The 26,311-nt window shown below is 37.0% G+C and overlaps 2 protein-coding genes across 2 annotated transcripts in view; both read left to right on the top strand.

Annotated features, from left to right (window-relative positions):
• Positions 1-388: 388 nt before the first annotated feature.
• LOC113054043 (dynein intermediate chain 3, ciliary-like) lies at positions 389-6,115 on the top strand. The gene is given in 14 exon segments (XM_026219720.1): positions 389-556; positions 1,329-1,516; positions 1,694-1,855; positions 1,993-2,120; positions 2,680-2,822; positions 2,909-3,022; positions 3,359-3,498; positions 3,584-3,706; positions 3,807-3,941; positions 3,943-4,031; positions 4,143-4,278; positions 4,383-4,529; positions 4,945-5,169; positions 5,725-6,115. Coding segments are annotated over 13 exon segments (1,815 nt in total). The 5' UTR covers positions 389-556; positions 1,329-1,333; the 3' UTR covers positions 5,815-6,115.
• Positions 6,116-6,885: 770 nt separating this feature from the next.
• The window catches only part of LOC113103610 (kinesin-like protein KIF19), a 38,829-nt gene continuing 19,403 nt past the window's right edge, over positions 6,886-26,311 (top strand). The window contains exons 1-2 of the mRNA XM_026265992.1: positions 6,886-7,220; positions 9,008-9,088. Coding sequence (XP_026121777.1) covers positions 7,182-7,220; positions 9,008-9,088 — 120 coding nt within the window. The 5' untranslated portion in view covers positions 6,886-7,181. The remainder of the gene's footprint in view (positions 7,221-9,007; positions 9,089-26,311) is intronic.

The following is a 26,311-nucleotide window of genomic DNA, read 5'->3' as shown; positions in this document are numbered from 1 at the left end:
AATGCTGCCATAAAATACAATATTTATTTATTTATTTGACTGCGCAAAAATGGTAAACCTTTTACAATTATGAAATTGCAAAAGGTGTTTTTTTTTTTTTTTAAGTTTAACTTCATGGTGACGATCTGCTATTGAATAAATGATGATGAAATAATAAACTGAAATAAAACTTAATTTAACCATCTTATATTCCTTACCATGTTAATGATATTGTTCCTCTTTGTGCTCTGTGAGTATAGCGCGCTCTACTGGCGCTGTTGTCTAACATCGACAAAAAAGAAAAAAAGAAAGCCTGAGGTAAAACCAAAAAAAAAAAAAAAACAATAGTTTAATCTGAATAATGCATTATAAAATTACGCATACATATCTATACGTACAATTCTAAGCACGATGCATTGCTTTTGGTATTTAGTACTATTAACATTATCACTTTTAAAAAGTAAAAGTTTGTCTGAAAAGGTGACGTCAGTGGCGCCGCGCTGCTAGGATACAGTAAACTCCTGCAGACCAGTGACGCAGTAAAACCAGCAAAACCCACACAGCGACACAAAATCAGGTAAAAATAATAACGTGTCGGATTTTGAAAGAGCTTATTAAACGAGTGCCTGCTGTAGACTGACACATGCCTTGGAATGCTTCAATGCAGTCCTTCCAAAGTTAATTTGACTCCGCATTCTATTTTGGAACTAAACTGCTCAAATAAATGTCCATAATAATCATATTAAATCGTAGTTCGACTTTATTATGTCGATGTGCCGTCTTTTTTTATTGAACATGTTCTTGTGGGGGATGGGGGGGGGGGGGGGGGGGGGGTTTGGGCGATAAATGACTAACAGTTTTTGACAACAAGAAGCAGACAGTTTTATGAACAGTCTTTGTTATGGCAGGTTACCGCCTTAGTCAGCGTTACAATCTAGTATAACGTTACGTTGAGACGTCTTTAGAACTTATTTTTATTATATATATATATATATATATATATATATATATATATATATATATATATATATTATAGCATTAAGTGTGTGTGATATTCTTCTATAATTCATCTAAATGTATCATAAAAGTATATATAGACTTTATGCAATAATTGCTCTAAAACTATTTAAATAAAAAAATAAACTTAATCTGTCCTGAGCAAGCTTACAAAAAATATATGTATAATAATTAGATAAACATTTATGCCCTCATTAATTGAGGGAATATATGGCATATTTTATTTAAACAAACAAGCTAAAAAAAAAAAAAAAAAAAAAAAAAAAAGATAAAAATGTAAATTTAATCAAGAACTGTTGACACCATCCTCTTTTAATATTTCTTACCTTTAGCGAAAATGGAGATTGTGTACGTGTACACAAAAAAGCGCAGTGAGTTCGGGCGCCAGTGTAACTTTTCAGACCGTCCAGCTGAGCTGCATGTGGACATTCTGCCTGACATTTCCCTCGCTGCAAACTTCATAGTGAGAGATCCATGTAATGTGACGGTTCAGTGCGCAGAGGAAATGTCCGAGCATGAGGTGAGACCAGCATTAACACAGCAAAAAAATAAAAATAAAATAAAAACAAATCCATGAACGTGCATTTTGCAAACAACTATACCTTCATAAAATATAATGAAATGGATTAATATACTTTAATATAATATCAATTAGTTTCCATCATGGACTGAATTTGAAAGTTCTTGTCATGTTCAGGTGAACACAGAGCGCTTTGAATCAGAGTCCCGAGGTATAAACCATGTGGAAGGAGGCTGGCCGAAAGATCTCAATCCAGAAGACATGGAGGCGACCATACGCTACAGGAAGAAAGTGGAGAAGGACGAACACTATCAGAACACCATCATGCAGATTGCTGGTGTGAGTGCCTTGAACCGTTAACCATCAAGTATTATATGAGCAATATACAGTATGAGATGAGACTTCAATTCAGGAAGATCAGAAGATATGCTTTTGATTTCCTTATTGAAAAACAAGCCCAATTTTGCCCATTGCAGCTCATGGAACACTGTTGCAAGCAGAACAATGCCACTGACATCTACCAGGAGTTTTTTGAGGATGAGGATGAGGAGGTAGTGGAGGAATCGGAGGAACAGCCATCAGCGAAGACAATCAATGTCTTCAGGTGAGCGCACCTAACTGTATATCAACAAGGTCACTTTTTCTATTATTAATAATAATTTTGCTTTTCAACATTTTCATTTGAATTCAGTCAATTTTTTTAAATATATATATATATATTTTTTTTTTTCTTATTTTCTAACATACATACATTACCATACAAACGTTTGGGATAAGTAAGAATTTTATTTATTTATGTATTTATTTTATTTTTTGAGAGAGAGAGATTAGTAGTATTATTCAGCAAGGATGCATTCAATTGGTCAAAAGCAACAGTGTTGCAACATGTATGCATTTCAAATAAATGCTGTTCTTTTTAACTATTGATATTATTTGAGCTATACGAGCAATTTCTTAATATTATCAATAATCAAAAAATTACTACCCCCATTTACAAGTTACACATTAGGATGGACTTACTTCTTATATATATAAATGATATATATATATATAATTTGTTTGTTTTTTTGTTGTTGGTTTTTTTACTATTAACTTAACTTATTTTTACTATTAGCTATAGAACTTTTGAATCTTGAAATGTTTTGATACTGTGTTTTTTCTAGAGACCCGAATGAAGTGAAGCGCACAGCCACCAGTTTGTCCTGGCACCCCGATGGCAACCATAAACTTGCTGTCTCCTACTCTTCCCTGGAGTTTCAAAGAGCACCCAATGACATGAGCTTTGACTCCTACATATGGGACATTGGTATAACATAAGAACAGTGCATCTTTGTAATTTAACAAAAAAGTAATGTGCAACAAACATATGTTGTTGTTTTTTTTTACTTTCAGAAAATCCCAATAAACCTGAAATGACACTGAAACCTGTATCTCCACTTGTCTGTCTGGAGTACAACCCGAAAGATTCACACATTCTTGCTGGGGGAAGCTACAATGGACAAATCGGTGGGTTTTATCACCTCAGCGTTTATTCCAGCAGCCAAAACACTTATGAACATCTCTTTTAGTGGTGTTATTAGATTGGCCTCGGTCGCTCTGTGCAATTTTAGTTCTCAACAAATTACGGTTAATGCATAAAAAAGTACCTTTGACCTTGTCTGAATAACATTTGCTAGATAGTCTAACTGCTAGACTAATAGTCTATGGCACTGAATACAAATATGAAATGAGTATGTACTTTGGAATGGCATCTGCAGATGAATTTGTGTAAATGTACATGAATAACCTTATATTTTTTATTCAAATCATGCATGCCCACCTTGTTATTTAACCCATTTCCAGCATATTGGGACACTCGTAAGGGCAGCCAGCCAGCAGAGATGTCCACAATCGAACACAGCCATAGAGATCCTGTCTACAAAGTCATCTGGCTGCAGTCGAAGACAGGCACGGACATCTTCTCGGCTTCTACAGATGGCCAGGTCTGTGTGCAATGACACAAATGTCTAAAACTAAAGAAATAAACCACACAGTATTTCATTGAGACACTCATGCATCTGACACCAGGTACTGTGGTGGGACATTCGTAAAATGAGTGAGCCCACTGAGAGACTTGTACTGGACCCTAGTAAAAAGGGGAACCTTGACAATGCCCTTGGTGCCGTCTCGCTGGAGTTTGAGACCACTATGGTAAGAGCTGTCATTAGTGTCTTTTTGGCTCACTGCAAGAAGAACCTTGGTAGAAATAGATGTTGAGAACTTAAACATCCTTTGTTTTTGATTACACAAGCCCACTAAGTTCATGGTGGGCACAGAGCAGGGTCTTGTGGTTTCATGCAACCGCAAAGCAAAAACCCCTGCTGAGAAGATCGTATGCACATACAGCGGGCACCACGGTCCCATTTATGCCCTGCAGAGGAACCCGTTTTTTTCCGAAGAACTTCCTGACTGTGGCTGACTGGACCGCCCGCATCTGGTCAGAGGATATCAAGGAGTCCTCCATCATGTGGACAAAGTAACTACTCAAACACCGCATTATGAAATGAGTTTTTACTGTATATTTGGTTAAATGAATGCAGTCTTGAGTATAAGAGAGACTTTCAAAAACATTGACAATTCTTACCAGGTATCACATGGCCCATCTGTTAGATGGCTGTTGGAGTCCAGTCAGACCCTCGGTCTTCTTTACAGTAAAGATGGACGGCACCTTGGACGTGTGGGACATCTTGTTTAAACAGAACGACCCCACTCTCAGTCTCAAAGTTGGTCCTTAATGCCTCCTCCTTGTACTGAAACCATCTCACAGTCCAGTATCGCAGCATTATCTGTTTAAAGAAATGTTCCCAATGTGTGTGTTTCCTTGCAGGTTTGTGATGAAGCCCTGTCCAGCGTCCGGGTGCAAGATAACGGCCGCTTCCTGGGCTGTGGCTCTCAGCTGGGAACCACCACACTGCTGGAGATTTCAGCAGGCCTATGCACACTCCAGAAGAACGAGAAGGCCATGGTCTCAGAGGTCAGACACAAACATGAACATCTGCAATATAATGATTTCTTCATAGTCCATATTAAAGCATGCATCATACAAAACAGTTCAAAAGTGAACAAGGCTGCATTTATTTGAACAGAGATACTCTAAAAACAGTATATAATATTGCAATTTAAAATTAATTTTAAAACTCAATTTTCAGCATCATTACTCCAGCCTTTTAAATCATTCTAATATGCTGATTTGGTGCACAAGAAATATTTCTTCTTATCGTCACCGTTGAAAACAGTTGTGTGTTTTTAAATATTACAATTTCTAATATAAAACTAGAATATTTAAAAATCATACTAGGGAAAAGAAAAGTTCACCTAACTGAAGAATCAGTAAATTTGTTTGAACTGTACTATCATCTGTCATACACTGAACTTGTGTGTTTTTGCAGATGTTTGAACGCGAGACCAAGCGGGAGAAGATTCTGGAAGCTCGGCACAGAGAGATGCGTCTGAAGGAGCGCAGCCGCTCCGAGCAGAGCCGAGAGGACGAGGGCAAAGAGGCAGATGGGGAGGAGAGCGCAGAAGAGCTGGTGGCCCGTGCAGAGAGGGAGTTCTTCGAAATCATGGAAGCCGAGAAGAAGAAAGAGTGGAACGAGGAGAGACAACGAGAGAAGGTGAAGGATGTTCACAGAGTTAACGTGTTCACTGCACATGTTTTGAACTTCAAGGTTTGTAACCACACGTCTGTTGTTTTGATGGGTGTTGTTTCAGAACAGCCCGTCAAATTAAATTGCCCCCCCTTTGTGGAGCTTAAACAAATTGTGCCCCATGTTTGGACTGTTGCTCCAATAAGATAAGGGTCCCGAGCTCTATATATAACCCTGATAGCTGGGTAGGAAAAGCTCTATTGTGAAAGACAAAGAAAGAAAAATCAATAAAGTCTATTTCGTCTATACCCATGATGCTTTATGCTCCTCTGTGATTGGTGAGGAGGCATTTGAGCTGGTGTGAGCATCAGAAGTGTATTGCTGTAGGCTTGTCCACTCAAAGGCTCATGTGATTAATGGTTCTGGCCTTTTCAAGGACCTAAGTTGTTAGAGAATAAAGAGGGGGGTTATAATTAGATTGGTTTTATGTGTCTTACATGATTTCTATAGGCAATTAATTGGACAAAAAAGTAGTTTGGATGGTTTTGTAGTTTTTGATTTGTGTTTTCTTATTCCCTTCAGGAGAAAGGTGTGTGTGAAGAGAAAGATTTCCAGGAGAAGCATGAAACTAACGGTGTTTCTTCCTTTAAAAGGAGCGAAATCTCTCTGTAGATTGCCAACACCGAGCTGGTCTCACACTCAGATCATGTTCGCAACCCGTTTTACTTCCATAATTTCATGTATTTCTGAGTGAAATGGGATATTCAGTGAGAAAACGTTTATTTATCATGAACCAGCTGGATTGTGTAAAGTGGGCATTAAATTCCAGAAGTGGACTGGAGTTTCACACCATGACCAAGAACTCTGTAAAGCTGCTTTGAAACAAGATGTATTGTGAAGAGTGCTATACAAATAAAACTTGACTTGACCAGGAATGTGCATTAAGAAAGTAGATTGGTGATTTCGTGTTGAATTCAAGGAATAAATGCAACAGACTGTTTGTTGTCTTTCTTATGTTATGTCATGTAAGTGACTAATTCAATAAAATACATTTAGCATTTTTAATTATGTGTGATTACTGCAATTAGTTCAGCAGTTGTCAGTGTTGTTTCAGACTTTCACTCATCTTTCATATTCTCAAAATAGCATGTTAATCAGAGCTAACTGTAAATATTCACTATTGTTTGATTATATTTGTCTTTATAGCCTTCCACATGTGTCTTTAGATCTCAAAATACTAGTATTGTGTGAGTAGGTAAATAAAAATAAAACATAAAAAAAGTGGAGTAAATTCCGTTTGTTCGGAATTTGAGGTGCGTATGGACATAATGGTTTTCTAATGATACATTTCTTATTAAAAGGCAATAATTCTTGAATATAAAATTATTATAATCTTTAAAATTATAAAATCTTTAAATTAAGTTGACCTTTTAATTATTGTTTATTTTAAAAATGTAAAACCCAAACAATAGTACTTTTATACAAATATATATAAAAAAATATTAATTATTATATATTTATATCATATAATTAATATAATACACAATCATTAATCCACTTAATATTAATTATTCAAAACATATAATAGTTATGGGGGAATTATAAAACAGGACTAACGGAAGAAAACTGCAGTACAATTCCTGACCAGTAGGTGTCGCTGCTGCCTCAGAGTCTGAGAAGTTCTGGTTCTGTGCACCTGAGTGGAAGAAGCGTCAGCGTCAACGGCAGTGCGCACTACTGCTCAGTGCTCATCTCTAGGGACATTACAAACACAACGGACACACACACTCGCTCACGGGTTTACCGTGGGTGGAGAAACACACATCCCGCTCAGACATGGACCTGAAGGAGTTCACGGGCGTTTAAGAGACGCCCGCGTCCAGTGTGTAATCGCTCAGTGTGTTTTATAATCTTAGAGACAGAAGCGCAGGTGAATTGTTGCGTGGATCATGACCGCGCGGTGTCTGTTGTGCTCTCTTCACGTGACGCGCATGTTTTAGTTTACTAATAACCGTGAAAACGTCCCGCAAAACATTACGATGAAGGACACTGGAGAATCAAAGGATCATCAACTGACTGTAAGTCTTCTTATGTTACCCGAACTTAGTGTCTAGAGTCTGTGGACTGTTCAGCCAAATATGTTTATGCAGGCTATTCGTGTAAATTGGAGACAGTATTTGCATATTTGTTTTTGTGTATCATCAAATATATAGCTTATATCCTAACAACACCCTGTAGTTGTAGACTTTGTTTCAACCAATAATAATGTATGCTATGTATACTGTTATATACTAACATATACATTTATATGCGTTCTGATGCACCTGTGTTATTAGTTTGCATGTAAACAGTATTTGTATTATGATATATAGTTTGCTTATATTTTATCTGCATATATTGTTTTTTTTTTTTAATGTGGGTACAGTTGAAAGTCGTGTGGCAGACTTGCTAAATTTAATCTAAACTTAATTTTAAAATTAATTACGTACACCGCGGAACCATTTAAAATGGTCTAGTGAGGCAAAGAGATTGTTAAACGTTCTGAAAAATGTAATAGATTATGGGGATCAGTTCAAAGAATCTATGAATACATTTTTACACATTCAGTCTTAATCTAAATATGGACACATTATCCATCAATTATGCATGTGTATGTATATATGTATTTATTGAGGTGATTTCTGCATGCTGCACACACATGTCAGAATTTCAACTGTTTAGGCAATAACTTTATATGCCAATATGTGTTAGAAATACAAGGGTTAATAAAAATAAATGTGTGTATACCTATGTAGAAATAAAAAAGGGGATTTTATTCACTTCTACAGTCACATTTCATTCCCTGACAGCTTGTCTACTTAACCCCAGGACAGATTTCAGTCTGACAGTCTACACTTGTTTAATTTAGATTCTTTGGGAGCTTAATACCTGTTTTCTGGTGATCTTTTGCCCCCCTCTCAATAATTCACAGCGGCAGTTTAAGTTCCCTTTCTCTTCTTCCACTGGAATACATCATTCCAGTGCTTTAGCTACAGTAAATGTGAGACAGTCATGTACTCTTTCTAGACCATTTTCTATTAATAATAATAATGACTAAAATATTGCTCTGTAAATCTGTGCGAGTATTGGCTGTGAGCAACATCTCATTAAGCATACTAAATGTTTGGAAAGCATTTGTTGCTATTGCTACAAGCAATAATAACCTCCAGCTATAATATTCATACTGCATAATTAACTACCTAGGTTGGTGAGTTGCATCGCTGCACTGTGACACTTCAGTGTTTATTTCTGCACAAAAAATAATGTGGTTATGTGCATATCGATTCTCCTGCAGGCAAAACGTAAATGCCCTTTAAATCCAAATTAGTGAGCGTGCTCATATTTGATAAATGCAACCTGCTGCTGTCTCTTTTTTGCAAAGATATCACTAAATATTCTTGAGTCTGTCGAACTGTGTCACCTTCTTATTCAATCAAGTTCTGATTACCGAAGGAGCTTTATTTTTTGTTATTTTTGTATGGACCTCTCATTAGTGAATATATAATTTAAAATATATTATATTATATTATATATTGCTGTTATAATATATAATACAGTATTGTGAGTTTGTGACAATTAAGCCACATGCATTTGTATTAATGTCACTGCATTTAATAGAAAAAAATATTATTCAACATTTATAAAGAATCCTCAAATATTTTCCCTGAAAAATGTGATTGTGCTGTCGTGTGGTTTTTCTGTTAAATAAATGCCATTTGGTTCAATATTTTATTTAATGCAGCTACATTTATCCCTGTTGTTAAATATTATAGTAGGGTCCAAATACTCTTTGAGCACAGTGCATTTTTTTATTGTTGTTTTGCAGGTGGCCCTGCGGATTCGGCCTTTGAGTGATGCTGAACTGGAGGAAGGAGCCACTATTATAGCACACAAAGTGGATGACCAGGTCAGACAAAACTGTTATTGTGTGTGTGTGTGGCACAGAGTCAGCACTACATTCTGCTTTAGCCTTCTCAATGAAGAATACATGTGCATAACTGCCTTAAAAAGGAGATTGCAGAATCGCAATGTTCCTTGTGCTGTATATCTGTAATCTGCATTGAGTTTATTTTGTGCACTCAGACTATATTTGCTTTGTGCTCTTTTTGTGTTCATTGTGGCGGATCACTGTTGTTTTTAGTCTAACACTAAGCAGGTGACTCAGGCCATTAAAATCAGCCAGGCTCTGAATAAAGCATTACTTTATTGAGGACAGCACTCACATTATTCAGAGAAAAATGCTTAAACTGGTAACAGGTATGCATGTTTTATAGGTCAAGCGGTCTCTTCTTGTACAAGCGGGTGGTTATTGGCCAGAATATGACTTTATGCTATTACTCAAAAGTCAGCTATGCAAAAGTCAGCAAAAGTGAGAAATGTAAAATCAGAATTCAAAGGAAAAGTCAGAAATGTAGGATATATATATATATATATTTTTTTTTTTTTTGTGGCGCAAACAGGATGCCATTAACGCATTTGTGGATTTTAAAATATGAAGTTTGTTTTATATATGAACTCATAAAAATAGGATTAGATGGTGAGGAACGTGTCCATTTATCTCCACTGTCTAAAAGTCTTTCTTTAAAATAGTTTGGAAAAATCATATTAACCACAGGCTAGTTTAAGTGTCTCTAGAGCTCTCATTGGCTGTAATAACCAGATGCTAACTCGTCCCAGTGTTAGTGAATGAGGCGAGTGTGGTCATATCTTCTGTCTCAAGGGTCTGAGTCACAAAGATAATTAGCCAACACTTTGAGACCTCAGCACGGCATGACATCATTTCATTTCCCTGCGTCTGCAACAGCAGGCAGCCATTATAATTATTTTCACCCCTTTCAATCTTAACTTGGATTGATTAATTGTTGTAATTATAGCTGTATTTGCTGGCATGTGTCAGACAGGGTGACGTTCATTTGATTTATATGAACAAAACAAAAGTGCTACTTCTGAAATTCAAATTACAGACTGTGTTGCTAGTAGGGATGGGCGATATATCGCATGTGATTGTCACGCGCATTTCATCAGTAAAGCCAGTTCCCTGATTACCCCTAAATCACCATCACCTGCTTTCAAATGGAATGCCATTTAATAGACAGAACCGTAGTTCATTATCAATATTGGCAATACCGCGTTCATTAACGAAGGCAATTCATCTGCGATAATGAACGTGATATTACGTAGCTTGTCAGTGATCTATTAAATGGCGCTCCATTTGAAAGCCGGTGATGTTGATTTAGCGGTAATCAGGGAACAGGCTTTACTGACGAAATGTGCGTGACAATCGCATGCGCTATATCGCCCATCCCTTGTTGCTAGCAATACCATATATATATATATATATATATATATATATATATGTGTGTGTGTGTGTGTGTTTTTTTACTTGTTGAGATTCATCATGTATGGAAGACTGATTCCATCATGGAATAATAAATAAAAAAAAAAAAGGTAATTGCGACTTTTTAATCTTACAATTCTGACTTTTTTTCCTCACAATTTAAAATTGGGGATATAAAGTTATAAACTTGCAATTTTGAGAGAAAAGTCATAATTGTGAGATATAAACATGCAGTTGCGGGGTAAAAAAGAAAGACACTCGCAAATTCGCAATTATATTTTTTAGGGATAGACCGAAATGAAAATTCTGGGCCGAAACCAAAAATTCTAATTGCACTTGACCATAAAAACGAAACGGAAAATGCCTTTTTAATAATTTTTTTATTATTTTCTTAAACAATATAGAATACTTTTGTAAGACCTTTTTAATTTAACATACTGTAATTAAAATAAAAATAAAAATGCAAGCCAATAAAATTTTGGCAGCTGAAATTTCGTTGTATCCCTAACCTTTATTTATTTATTTTTTGTTCGATGGCCTAAACAAAAAACAGAACTGAGAGATGTAAACTGAGAATTCAGAGAAAGAAAAATAATAATAATCTGAATTGTGTGATGTAACCTCAGAAATCAGAGGAATTGCGAGAAAAAAATGTAAAAAAAAAAAAAAATATTTATGACGTAAATTCAGAATTGTGAGTTAAAGTTGCAGTTCTCTTCAAAGCACATTTTGTTGTTACATTTACCTGCAGTGTAGCATAATATTAAGTTGTTGTTGGATGCTAGATGCTAACTTGAAAGAGTTGTCTTCTGCGGTTACTGGTTTTCAGTTCGTTACTGTATGTTGTTGAATGGCTACTGTTGACTTCAGGCTTTCATGGACGGTCAGCTGAGGTGGTCATGTTTACATTCGAGCACTGGGACATAACAATGCAAACTGGTTATACAAGGGCTGATGGGATTAGTAGCATGTTCAGAAAGGTTTTGACACTGTGTATTATGTTTGTGCAGTCATCCCCATGAATAGAGAAAGAGAACAAGACTGCCAGTACCAACATATAATGAGCTTGTGTAATTGTAGGAAAAGATGTAAACACGCTCAAATACATACATGCATGTTTGCTGGAGAATAGCAAGACCAGTTCATGCTGGTCGAAGCTAGTTAGTAATTATCCAGATTCGCTGACAGGCCAAACTAAGCGCCTTTCTTATCTGTTTGTTCTCAACGTGCCATATGGCAGCACTATCTACTCGTAGACTGTTTTTATCAGTTAGTGGTGTCCGTGGTGTTTTTTTCCCCCGATGGCAGACACTAATGGAGGAGTAAACCTTAAGAAGATGAGCTCACCGACAGGACTTTGGGTGGCTTAGACAGCAGCCACCTGCTCTTCTGTAGTTCCAACCACCTGAGGGCTGTAGGATCATGCCAGCGTTGCCATGTCTTTCAAAGCTAAATCTGATGGCCATATATATATATATTTATATTTATATTTATGTATGTGGTTTGTAGAATTCTTGTGGACAAATTGGTTTTTCGTTAACGAAAACTTGACTTCCATGGCGAAGACGAGACGACACTTGCGTTACTAAACACTGTTATTATATCAGCATCCAATATCATTATTGAAAAAAAAAAGACTTAAATGTAGTTTAATAAATAAAAACACTCTTTATCCAAAATACAAAGTACTTTCTTCAACAATAAAAACAGGAATAAAATATACTCCACCACAATTTGTATGCTTAGGGTTGCCAGATGTCAAGTTTAAATTAGAGCTTTTCTCTTAAAAGGACACATTTTCTGCACAGTGTTTTACTTTAACTTCACAATCTGGCAATCACGCACACACACTCTCTACAGGGCAAAAAAGCACTGATGATGATCTGAAAACACTGACAAACTTATAGCCTAAGTTGGAGTTTGTTTTGGGGAACTCCATTGAGATGTTCTGCTTAAAGGTCCCATGACATGGAGTATTTTCTTTGTTTAAATGCTTTTTTAATGTTTCCTGAGGTGTACTTTATATTGTTAGTATGGTCTTTACATTTAAATTTAGAAATAAAAGGCATTTTTATATCCTGATTTTAGTCGTCTGGCTTGAATGCTCTGTTTGAAGGGGCGTGTCTGCTGTGAGACTCAGAGTAAACGACAACTGTCGTGATTGGCTGACATCTTTGCATTTGAAATGCGCATTACATCTGTAACCCTTGTCAAATACTTTACAAGTTTTTTTTTTTTTTTTTTCCTCTTCTTCTTACTTTTACAGCTGTCAAGATTTTAACGAATCGTGGAAGTGTTGATTATAGCATTATTTTTTTCAGATCTTTTCCCATCACATGAAAGGCTGCAGTGATGAGCATTGAGTAGAAAGAGTCTGTTTATCGCGTGAATGCAGTGATCTCATCATTGCAACGCATTTTCTCTCACCATATGCTTTCACTACAGCTAACAGCAAACACAATATCGACATGAATACAGTAAGAGCTTAGTTGTGCAGCATAACAGCGTCATTCATTATAACAGCAGTTTGGGCAAGTGTGCAGATATACTTGCGATGTGTGATTAACAGCTCCGAACAATATAAAGGGAGCTTCTTTAATCGCTCTCTGTAGTTTAATCACAATTTAAATAACCGATTTTTTTTCATGCTACTAAGAAAAACAATGTGAAGGTGATCATTTAGTCACTGGCTTGATTCACTGATGCATAAACCGTATTAAACGATTTAGAAAGAAAGTCTGTGTGAACTTGAATGATTAGCTACCCATCAGAAATCACTGATCACAGATCAGGCATTAATGAACACTGTTACTGACTCCAAACATGGATCTCGACTATATTGTTTGTGATTGTGGTTGAATAAATGCGCTTGAAGTCATTGTTGCTGTTTTAATAGGAAAACATGAATATAATTTGGAATTAATGAGTTTAATATTAGGAATTTCAACATTTTCATAATGCAGAGTGTGTTAATTTATGTAATTTAATAAATCAGGAAACTAGACAAGGTGAAATGAACAATGTCTATGGCTTGACAATTTCTTTAGTTGTCTCGTAGAAAGTGAAGTAATTCTGATGAAAGTTCTCAAAAGACAACAAACATGACCAGGAATTGTGATTTGAAGTTTTAAGCAAAATCATTGTGAATATCAGTATAACCGTTATGCAGCATGACTTAAATATAAGGTTTTCATAGGCTAAAACTAGACTGAAATGTATAGACTTTTAGTCTTCTAAAACTTGACTTGAAAAACGTAAAAAAATAAAATAAAATAAAAAGCGTATAGGTTGACCAAACAAGATACAAACTAAAAAGGACATTTGACACTGGACTTGACACAGGACAAACTTCAAAACACTCACACACACTAGGTTTCATACAGGCAATTTTTATTTAATTTTTTTAAATTAGATGCATGTTAATATTAGTCAAAGTATACCTCTACTAAACCTAAGAATAAACCTCAGATAAACATTGACGACCGCCCGTGACAAGGGAGCCATAACGCTCGTATAATCAGATAAGCTTATTATGGAACATAAACAATTAAAGCTCCGTCTTCATCTTCATTGTTCGACTACATGTTATTGTTTAAACAGTTTTGTTGTTGCGTGATTAGGGTGTAATGGATGAAACGACCTCACACAAACTGTATTTTTTGGGGTCTTTTTTTTTATTATAGAATATACATTTTAATGTAAAATTGTAAAGTTACTTTTTTCTCTTGATGTTTTGTAATGGATTTGTTGTAAATTAATTGTTTAAACATTGATAATAAAAATAAATGTTTCTTGAACACCAAGTCAGCATATTAAAACATTTTCTGAAGGATTCTGTGACATTGAAATTTAGCTGCTGGAAATTTAGCTTTACTGTCATCACAGGAATATAAATATTAAAATATACATAATTTTTTATGTGTTTGTGAAGCAGCCTTTATATGCATAAGAGACTTCACAAATATTGATAATACAAAATAAACAATTTCGTCTTTCCTCTTCAAAATTTCACATTTAATTTAATGCATTAATTGCCATTTCTTGTGTGTAAGTGTAAGATTTTTGTTTCTTCACCAAATGTTCACCAAATGTAAGTGTAAGAAAATTGTTTCTTCACCAAATGTTTTTCAGTGTATGTATATAAATATTCCTGTCTATGTATATTATTGATATATTGTTAAATACAAAAAAAAAAAAAAATACAATTCTCCATTGTGCCCATATTACTAAACAGCTGATCACAGCCCTACTTGTCGTTACTTAAAACTCTCAGCATCTTTAAAGGTCCCGTTTTACGCGCTTTTTTGAAGCTTTGATTGTGTTTACAATGTACAATATAACTTGTGTTCATGTTTCGCGTGTAAAAAAACACAGTATTTTTCACACAATTCACCTATCTGTATACTGCTGTTTTCACTGTCACAAAAACGGGCTGATGACTTCCTTGTTCTATGAAGCCTCTCCTTCAGAAATACGTAACAGGTTCTGATTGTGTCAGCGGTACCTGTGTTGTGATTCGACAGCAGCTGAGAGCAGGCTGCCCTCCTGGTAACGCGATTGGGCTAGAACGCACGTGCTGGAGATGTATTTATAGTCACAGGAGGAGCGTTTTTACTGACGAGATGCACATGAAAACCGCATTCGTTTTTTTGCACAGCCCTAACATCTAGTTAACAAAGCTAAACAGCGTTGCCCTTTGTGTAATAAGTTACAGAAACTGTTAAACGCACCAACTTAAATAATAAAATACACTTACCGGTTGTGGTCCATAAACAACGCCTTCTCCAGACAAAGAGGGAACTGCTCCATCTTTCATGAATATTCTTTGTGCAAATCCAGCATTAAACTGATTGAGATTGAGAAAGTTGTCCTCAGCAAGCTGTCCTCAGCAAAATGAGCTGCACATAGTTTTACATGTGCATTATAATTTTCGGGAACCGAGTTAAACATAAATTGTAACCATTAATCTCAAAGTACAGCGTTCCTGGGAAGCCCAAACAAAGATGATTGGACTCAGAGATGAAAAAAAAAACAGCGTTTCAACAACATGGCGACAAACACAAACAGCTCTTCCTTCTTCTCCGTCGGAGCGCAACAAGGCCACGCCCCCCTGTTTGTGAATTCATGTGGGCGGTGGTTAGTCAAAAAAACTGTTTTAGTGACGTCATTACTGCAGGAACTAGAGGGATGTAGTCCAAACGGGTCGTTTTTTGTAGGCGAATTCTGTTAAATAAAATATCTCGCTAGGCATTGAACTTTGAGCTTTAGAATTTTACAGATATTATTCATACTCTAACAACAACATTACACACTAACTAAAGTTTAAAACATGGAATCACGAAGAAGGGGACCTTTAATAAATTCTGCTGTTCTGAACAGTCATATAAAAGTTATTGTGCATAACCGAAAGAGACTGGCAGCAGGAAGTGTTGCAGGAAGTCAAGGTAATCACTGTGGCCGTAATTACACACTCAGTATGTTCTTGACAACATATTGGCATGGAATGAGATTTGGATGGGGTGGATGTGTCTCCTGTTGCTTTTAAAGGCCGTTAACTGTTCGGCTCACTAGCGTGTCTGTTTCCCCCTCTCGCTCACAAACAGTGGGCTGTGCCCTGTTGCCATGACAACCCACAGACAAGGTCAGGGCCATTGTTCGTTTTCGTTTTCCTGTCCCCCTTCACGAAACAACATAAGCGCTAATGAACTTAAAAGATGTAAGGTCTTCTTATTGTAGCTTCCAAAGGATGCTTGCTAACAAATACATCTAGTTATCCTGATCAGACTCACTGAATTATTATTTAAAAAGATTAATGCACATTGTCCATTGCATTCATAGTACGATATTTAGCCATGTTGCGTCTCTTTTAGGTTAGCGCAGGTGGTTTGGACGCCGCTGCTCCTACAAAGAAGAGAAAGATGTGAAAGGAAGAATAGACCTCAGAGTTTCCCTTTAAAGACCTGGCGAGTAAACAAAGCCCTGCATTCATCCGAGCTCGAATCGTACCTGATAACGTGGCAAATTCCCTCCGTTGTGCTCAACAAAGCCACCGCTTTGGCACTTCTGTATTCAGTTTCTGCCATCTTTCTCCTTCTCGTGTGTCTGTGAGGACATTCAAATTGCTTTCACCTTGAGTCCAATAACTGAGAGTGAATTCGCCCAAATGAGCCTCCCCCATGGCACTGCTCCGCACGGATCAAAGATATTCATCTCCGGTATAATTATGATTATGGGCTTTCAAAGCGCTCGCCGCTTCCTGGGTCTTTTCTCCAGTGTTCTCAAGGTTTGCACTCGATGGCCCGGCTGTTGTTTTCTAGGCTTATTTTGGAGGGAGGATAATAACTTCAGGCCTGCGAGGGCTGAGGGAAGAGTCTCACAAAATAGTGTGTGGTGTTTTTTACAGGCGTTCTGTTTGAATAGGCTCAGAGCTGGGCCGAGAAAGAGTTCCCCAAACAAAACCAGCCTTCAAGAGACAAGATTTAGGTGCAGCGCTGCTGGGGTAAATGCCAACTGTTAGACTCAGCTCTTTTACAGGTTGACTCTCTGCATTTGTGTTTTATGGTGGACGCACCCTGGACTGCTCTGTAAATGTCCATCACTGGAATACAGTGCCACTGGCCACATACAAGGGGCCGCCACGCCTCATTTGGTAGTTTTCCACTCGCAGGTTTTTATTAAGACTCTTATCTTTATACATTACAGAGTCTTTTTTTTACATATAATGTTCTTTCTTCATATAAACAGTAAGAATGACAGGTTTATTTTCAAGTTTTATAATGTTAAATAATTGAGTTAATTTTCTGTTAAATTACATTTCAGCCCAAATAACCTAATGAAATCGTTTGACAAACACCGATTTCTCACTGCATAAGTAAGATTTGCTTCTTGCTAATTCTAGGCAGGTGGCATTAGGGGGAGGGACGTCCTCATTCTAGCGAGCATTTGATTTGATAAAGATGAGTCCTCAGTATTGTGATTTGTAAAGGAAGTTGTAAATTTGACATTCGTATAAGCTATGCGTACATTTAAAATAACTTGACTGAAATGAGCCAGGTTGATTAGAATTCAAATTTAAGGCAGCAACGGAACTTTGAAATTTGATTTTTTTTTTTTTTTTTTTTTTTTACAATGTATTGAGAAATTCTTTCTTGCTTTCAGGTGAACGGTGAAAAATCATGAACCAAATTAGCCAAGTTGTTGGCCTTTTAGCAGTGTTGACGTGTGTTAAAAATATGCCATTGTTTACAATGCGAGCTGAGAAGTTAAGTGGATGTGTAATGGCACACTAATAGACTGTCTGAGCTCTTCCTGGTGACATGTGGGGTTTCTTTAAGTGGTTCTTTACTCATGTGTACAGACCCAGCTTATTCTGGACTCACTGTCTGATCTTCCTCTCTCTTTCCTCTTTCCTCTCCTCTTAATCGGGTGAGGTGGGCTCTGTTTATAAGTCTTGAGCTTGAAGAGGATTGCAGTGTGCTGAAGGGTCCTCTAGCAGCACGTGAGAGCTTCTCGCTGCAGTCTTGATCGCCTCTATGCCTGAGCATTGGGCTGAAATTAATGTAGAGCTCACGGATTCAAGCTGATGTGTGAGGATGGTGTTTAACATGTTGGTTTTAGGCTAAAATGCAGTGAGCGAACCCAAATCAGGACTGACTGATTCATTGCAAATAAAATTGACCTTGCAAGAGGATTAAGCACCATTCACACCTGAATTGAGAGTGCCTTTTAAATTATGTGACATAGTTTAAATTCAATTAAAAAGGTTCAGAAATTATTTTGAATTTGAATTTAAGGAAGCAGAATTTAAATGAATTAAAATTCAGAGAAATTCATATAACTGTAATTTCATCGAAAAGCGGATTGTTGGCTTGATAAATCCTTGTTTGAAATGGGAATTTATCGGTTTTTGGCCTAAAAGACAGATTTATTTAATTTTTTACATGGGTGGAAGATCACTTTCCCAAAATGCATTGCCTATGTTGAATCTCTTTGAATTGCAATTCAGTAGATTCCTCTTTCTGTTTTTCTAACTCAATTCACCTTCCTGTTTAACCAATTCCATTCAAATTCATTCTCAAACTCTGATATGTAAACAGTCAACTTACAGAATTGGCTGTATATGTCATTTACCACGGTGTTAGATATGATTATGTATTCTGATATGGAATCAGTAAATGATAAAGCAAAAAAGTGTTTTGTGCATGCTCTCAATGTAAATGTTCTTTTTCCGCTAGACTTTGTCCAGTTCTCCTGCTTTAGGGCAGCCAGTGAAATGTAGCTGGATCTGTCTTTTCCCGTGTGGCACTCAAGCTATGGTCTGGCAGAGCTTCAACTTTACCCTACCTGAGCTCTCATTCTCTGCACAGGCAGTAGGCAGTAACCCAGCTGGATAATGTTGAACTTTGGTCTTAACGGCCTATAAGTTGCATTTGTATAGCGATGGATAGATAGAGATAGAGAGACACGACGAGCTCTCAGGTTGCATTGAGCTTCTCTGTTCTCAGAAGAGCACTCAGTGGTCTTAGTCACTGCTATATCTGAGGTAAAAAAGCTTTTTTGAAGATCTCTGTGGTCTTCGAGGTCTTATCATGGGCTGTTATTTGATATTATCTTCAACTGACCTGCATGCTAATTCATAATGAGGCTCATGTTGGTTTCACACTTTTTCACTTGTTAGCCAAAATGAGCGTGAGGTAGATTGCTTGTTTTTTTTCTTATCATTTGTGTCCCATAGGGAGGAAGCATGGTTGTTTCTCCTGCTGATGAAAGGTGCTTGCCTGAGGCTGTGCTCGGTGCACGTGAGTGATTCATCAAGGGCACATATCCTGGTTTGGAGAGGTTACACTTCTGTGTCTTTTCGCACGTGAAAGATGATACTCAGGAGTAAGACATATGAAGAATTGCTGCCAATGTCATGTTATCTTTCAATTGCTTCTGGATAGGTTTCTCACAAGAGCAGTTATGTAAGGTCATAATGACCCAAGCTGACAGGACAAAACATTGGTGATGGTCCCATTTTGTACCTGTTCTGCCAAGCACAGTAACTCATCATGTTCCAGATTATACATGATTGGAGTCCAGAGAAAACACAGCTGGACACTTTCAGCTCAGCATGAAGCCCCACTGAAGTTTTCTTTTTGGTTTGAGTTCAAAGAACTATGCAGTGCATTTATTTTCTATTGAAATTAGCAAGTTTTCTGTTTGCTAATTGGTTATTTGGTGGTATTTTTTATTTATTTATTTATTTTGATAATATCACTTTATATATTTTTAATTTTAATTGTTTATCTAAAGTATAACACAGAATTCATGTTATATATATATATATATATATATATATATATATATATACACAAACAACAATAATAATAATAATAAAAATATTATTATTATATTATATTTCAGTTCATATTTTTACTGGGAATCGAACCTATGATCCTGGTGTTGGTAGTGCCTAACTTATACCTTTCTTCATCATATTTCCCATTTTCTCAGTAACATATTTTCATGCCATATATAGTGTGGTCACAAAATCTTTTGTTTTGTAGTAATTATATTCATTTTGTAGCCTTTATGTATCCATTGTATGATGTGAATTCCTGAACTGTTAGTTGTACAGTGTGACAGTATGTGGAAATTCTGTCTCCTTTGGTTTTAGTATATCATGTGGTATTGTTTTTGTCCTTTACTGTGCTTTGTATAAAAGTTTGTTGACAATTCACTTTAAACTGTCTAGACCTCAGGGTGTAAATCTGTGCGATGTGTCCGAGCCATCGGTCAAGTCCCACTTTGTTGTGCAATGCTGACCTCCATGTCTTGACCTGAAAGTGGCCTCTGATCACATTCTGTGCTGGGTGGATGCCGATCATCCCAGCTGTGAAGCTGTACAAAGTGCCAGTGTAATCTCAGGAAAATAAGTACAGAAGTACAGGATGCGACTTGTAGGTGTGTGTCCGGTTGTATTTAACCTCCTTTCACTGTATTAACTTTAAAGCCCTTCAGTGAGAATGCAGATCAGCTTGACACTCTAAAAATATTGGGCTGTTATCCTTCTGGTACCAACAAGATCATTAAGTTTGTGAAGTTTAATCTCTGCTCGGATTGTATCGGTGACTCCCCTGCTCATTCCCAGGCATGTCAGGGCCTGTTAATTTGGTGATGTTTTTCCGCCTTGATGTGACCTGATGCATTGGGGTAGTAGAGCAAGTGCATGATCTTGATTTTTGAGTCGGTGCCAATAATATTGAGACGGTATTGAGATTAAAAGAGTGTTATGGACTCCGTCTTTATAATGTTCTGACCAAGTTGCCAGGAAACCGTACTTAGACCAAGGACAATGTAAATGCATCCACACAGACAAAGCCAAGACTAGCTTTAAACCAAGACTCCATTTGAATCGCTTTGCATTTTGGCAAATAGTCCAATATTACACAATCGGTTTGTGGCATGTTGTTTATGGGACTTTGCACTGCATTGCTGTACCGGGAGAGCTACCAAGCAAGTTTACTACATCAGAAATGATGGAATGATCAGCTGGAAATGACAGTGAATTGTATGTATAGACACAGTTTAGGAGTTAAAAAAATAATAATAATCCATTGACCCTATGTTGAATTTACCCAAATGTTGTTAAATAAAGGACGATTTAACCACAAAAGTGGTTCCTCTTGCACTCTTCAGAAGGATGTAGTACACTATCCAGATATTATTCACTACTGTTTCTTGAAACTGAAGTATTTGGACACCCGACTTATATGACTTGTGGATTTTTCCCTACTGTGTTGCAGGCATGCCAAGTATGTTTACAACCGGTTAGCTTGGCCTTTGCATAGACTAGCACAGAGTGGCCTAAAGAAGGGTGATGTTAAAAAAGTAAAGGAACAAGCATCGCCAAGTAGACTGTATCAGGTTGGCAGCACTAGAACAGAGGAGCCACTCAAGGCCCTTGTAAGAGGAGACACCATTGTTGGGGTACTGTGACGGAGAAGGAAAGAGTGGAATGAAGGGGGTGGCTGGCCCATCAGATAGCTTTCACCTTCTCAAAGCACAGCTCTTGGCTTTGAAAGGGCCACTCAAAGGTCACAGTCTTTTCAAGACTCGGAGCTGCAAGGTTTGTGTTTGGACCTATTGTTTGATGCTGCCTGCAGACGTCACGGATCCAGAGTGGACGGCTCTGTGAATCACTCGTCGTATCTCCAGAGCACAGCATGGAGAGGAAACCTCGTGTTCAGACAGGTGTCATGGATGCATGCCTTGTTACACAGAGTTTCTTGATGAAGGTTAAAGAGATAACTGTTAAATCTTCTTCTGTGGAACAACAAAAAGGTTAATGTTTTTTTTTTTTTTCTGGAAAGATCAACTAGATCTTTATTCATCACACTGATAACAGGCTATTTTATTTTCATTCAGAAATTTTCATTTGTGTTGTGGTATAGTTTCTTGTAGTATCCTCAGAAAGGATAATTCCCTTTGCCTCAGTGGTGAAGACAGTGATGTGCCATATGTTGAAGTGTGAAACTGATCTGCCTAATATAATGTGGCATCACACCTGCAGATGCTGTGACTAAACTCATTAAGGGTAATGAAGGAAATTTGACACTTTTGTGTGTGTGTGTGTGTGCGTGCTATGTGAAGATCCTAAAGATCCCAGCAGGTCTCTACTTATTGAAGAAATTATACTTATTTTAGTCCTAAAAGTGAGAATTTTGTTATTTACTCACCCTTATGTTCAAACTCATATGACTTTCTTCTGTGGAACACAAACAGAGAAATAGTTAACTGTGTCAAGACAATGTTTTGTAAAACAAAAAAAAACATCTTCGGAAGCCATATGCATACATGAAAATCCCACACCTTTCGGCAAAATTTGCGGTTTTGAAATCAAAATAGGTGACCTACATGAATCGTGTAGATTCGATGAGAAATATATTTATTTTTTTAGTGGGGGGGTATTCATATTCAGTGAACTGCAAACAGGTGCGTGTGCCAGAAGGGAGCACGAGATTCAGTGAACTGTGAACTGGGAGACGGTGAATTGCAAACAGGTGCGCATGCCAGAAAGGAGTGCGAGTGCATGGAAATATTAACGCTAAGGGCCTTGCATCACCAGTGCAGACCACCATCAGAAGCTCATAGCACGCCTGGCCTCAACGATTTACCTGACTGAATTTGGTGGTTTCAATAATTGTAATATTTTCAGGTCTAATTTAAGTTACCCAGGAGCTCTGTTGACATAGACTTAGCTAACACTAGCTACATCTTGATGAATTGAGTCATTGAACACAGCAGGAGAGAACTAAAGCTCCGGTGGAAAATTATTAGCAAACGTTCTTAATTTTGACTCATGGCTGAAGTTAAGTTCCAGCTCTCCCCAGGTTGACAAAAAAATAATCTTAAAATGCATCAGATTGATGCTTTATAAAATGGAATATTTGTATTTTTCTTCTGGGGGAGCATGCCCCCGGACTCCCCTAGAGGGGTAATATCCATCTCACCTTTTTCACCCCTTTTCATTCCTGCATATGATAGCTTATGTAAGGAACAGATTTAAATTTACAGTTCCATTATGTATATATATATATATATATATATATATATATATATATATATATATATATATATATATATATGTATATATGTGTGTGTGCGTGTGTGCCATAAGAGGAAACATCATGTTCAGACAGGTGTCATGGATGCAGAAGCTATATATATATATTGGAGCAAAGATTAATCAAATTGATCAAACGTAACAGGAAAATACATTTGCAGTATAATGTTGCAAAATATTTATATTTCAAATAAATGCTGTTCTTGTGAACTTTAGAAAAAAACGTGATTTTATGTTTTAGTGTTTCAGCAATAAATAAAATCATACAGGTTTGGAATACTATGTCAGTGACAAACTAATGGTAAATTAAATGTTTGTGTGAACTATTCAGAGAGATTGAATGGGACAAGACAGAACATGCACTTTGTTGAAGATAACAAATGCATCTCTTCTGCTCGTTTCCTCTCTCTTTTCTCCTCGTCTTGCTATGATTAAAGGTCTATTTTCCTCTAATCCTAACCACTGGAGCAGAATAGCCACTGTCAGTGATATATTGCTTGCAATGTGTGTGTGACAGTGTTACACTGAGTTACAACCCTGCCTGATTGTGTGTGTGTCTTTCCCCCAGTGAGGCCCCTCTTCTACAGCTGCCCCTCTCTCACTGCCATCCTCCATCAGGCTAATAGCAACAGGTGTCTGAGTCGATCCACACCCGCTTCTCTGTAGTCATGACAACTAGCGTGTCACACAATAAGGGGAGGGGGCATAGTATCTGGAGGAGATGCGCACATAGATTTCGGCGCAAACAAACCTGCATTCATGCATGCTTTATCACCAGCATGCACATCATGCATCTCTATGGGTACACAAGCAAACACACGATGAAGAGACACCCAGACAAACATCTGGCCACTGATGTTCACCATCTCATCTTAAAGCCTGACTTACTTGCCATATGTGACTCAAGTTCATTTAACTCAAGGTTTTGATTTACTCTTTACCCATATAGTGTGCCACATGATATGATATTCAAAAATATTTACTTGTGATGTATGTAGTCAGCACCACAGTTAAGTACTTTTAATTATATTACTTTAATAATACATACATACATACACACACGCACGCACGTACGTACGTATGTATATATAAAATGTATATGTGTATGTATTATTAAATTAATATTTTATTTTTATTACCATAATGCTCTCTCTCTCTCTCTCTCTCTCTCTCTCTCTCTCTCTCTCTCTCTCTACCTTGAATATTTTTTTCCTGTGTGTGTGTGTGTGTGTGTGTGTGTGTGTGTGTGTGTGTGTTTGTGTGAAAAAATTAATCATAGGCCAAAATTAATCTAAAGAGATATAATTTTTCAGTCATTAGGCAAAATATGACACATTTTCTATTTTTTATATATATATATATATGAAATAAAGCAATAATATTAGCTTTATGTGCAATGTGAACAATTAAATGATGCTTGGATTTTCCGCACTTCCAGTTCCTCTATAATTTCCAGATCATAAAAATAATGTTTTCATTTATTGTGTGCATGTTTCAGTCGTGCCAGGCTGGCGGTTTCATATCCCTGAGCTGTTCGAGTCAGGCTGACTGGATTTGCCGCTATGGGTTTTATTTCCCAGGGTAGCATCGTATGGCCCGTGTTACATCACAGCTTTATCAGTGACTCATAGATGATGCCTTAGAGAACCGAGCTCTCTTATGAAAAAGCATGGCTGAGTCTACACACATCACAATGCCTGGATCACTATTCTGAACAGATCCTATCACTCTGCCTCTGCTCTGTCAAGTTGTTGCATAATTGTGGGTCAATCTGACACCTCCTCATATCTTTTGTCTCCATCATTGGCTTCATGTAACCACTCAGTATGCAGTCAGTAGCTCCTCTTTCTCTTTCATTTTCTCAGTCTTGTTTTTCTCCCTCTTCCTCTGTTTACCTGTCGGATAGAGTAGTTTTATTAATTAGGAGGCTCACCCTGTTCTCCCCGAGGATTTGTCCTGCTCAGTCAAAACACGAAAACATTTTGAGCCATGTCATTGTCAAAACATTGCTCTAACCAAGACAAAAATGCAGTTTTAAGAAACGATGCGAGTTTGGCGTGAAAGAAAGCGCTCGTGTGAATAATGAAAGTTGAGAGGAGTCACTGGGAAATAATGGCACAGAAATGACACACTTTGCTTTAAAATGACTGAAAGCTGCTGCATTTTGTAGTATTTTAAACATGGACAATCAAGGGTACTACTATTACTCACAACACCACATTTGTTAATAAATTTAGTTAAGTGCTCTAGGCCTTAAATGCAAATGCTTACAGTGAGAAAGTCAAGGCATCAAAATGCAATTTTATTGAATGCGTTTTATAGTAGTGCTTTATAAAAAATAAAAATAAACGCTCTCTCAATATATAAATGTGCTGCTATATTTGTTTTTTTTTATATATAGTATGTATTTATTTTTTATTAATTTCTGGATTATTCATTTACGCTATCATTTATATTAATTTCTAAATTTGTATCTTTCTTTATTTCTTCCTTATCTTTAACCTGTTTGTTGTCTATTTTATTAGCTTTTATACGTTACAAATGTTCAGTAAGACACGTTGAAGAGGTTCTGATATTGAACTGTAACTCTAAATAAGAAATAATTGGAATCATTTATTTTCAGAACGGAAAATAATGTAAACACCAGCCTCACGTTTAGTATGATGCTACTTTACATAAATCTCTTCTACTTTTCTGGAGTCTATCTGACTGAATCTCATCTCAGATTTTTTGGGCTATAGAGTCACAATAGTTGAGTGAGTCCATCCTGCAGGAGATACAACCCTTCCACCTCCTTTCTGATACATTATGACCACTGCTGTGTTTTAATAAGCTGGATAGATCCCAATATTCACCTCCTTTTGCTGCTAATCTTCACCTCGTGGTTAATTGGTAACTTCATCCGCCTGAATGGCTTGGACTGTCACCCCCAGCGACGGTGCCATTCTTTGTGCTTATTTAAATAACACCATATTGCTAATTGATTTCATGCCGGTGCATTAGCAGGCTGTTGCACAGACCTTGGCTGATCTTTGATGCCATTTAATATTTCACGACTACGCTCGGCTTTTAATTTTAGCTCCCTTTATTCACGCATGGCTTGTTTTGTTTTTGTACACCGACTTATATGAGCAGGTGAACTAGTTTGCAGATAGGTGTGTATTAGCATGGCATTGGCGGAATCA

The sequence above is a fragment of the Carassius auratus genome, chromosome 1 (genome assembly GCF_003368295.1).
Source record: "Carassius auratus strain Wakin chromosome 1, ASM336829v1, whole genome shotgun sequence".
In the NCBI taxonomy this organism is placed as follows: domain Eukaryota; kingdom Metazoa; phylum Chordata; class Actinopteri; order Cypriniformes; family Cyprinidae; genus Carassius; species Carassius auratus.
Note: the sequence above shows the minus strand (reverse complement) of the source record. Positions and strands in the feature narration are given on the sequence as shown.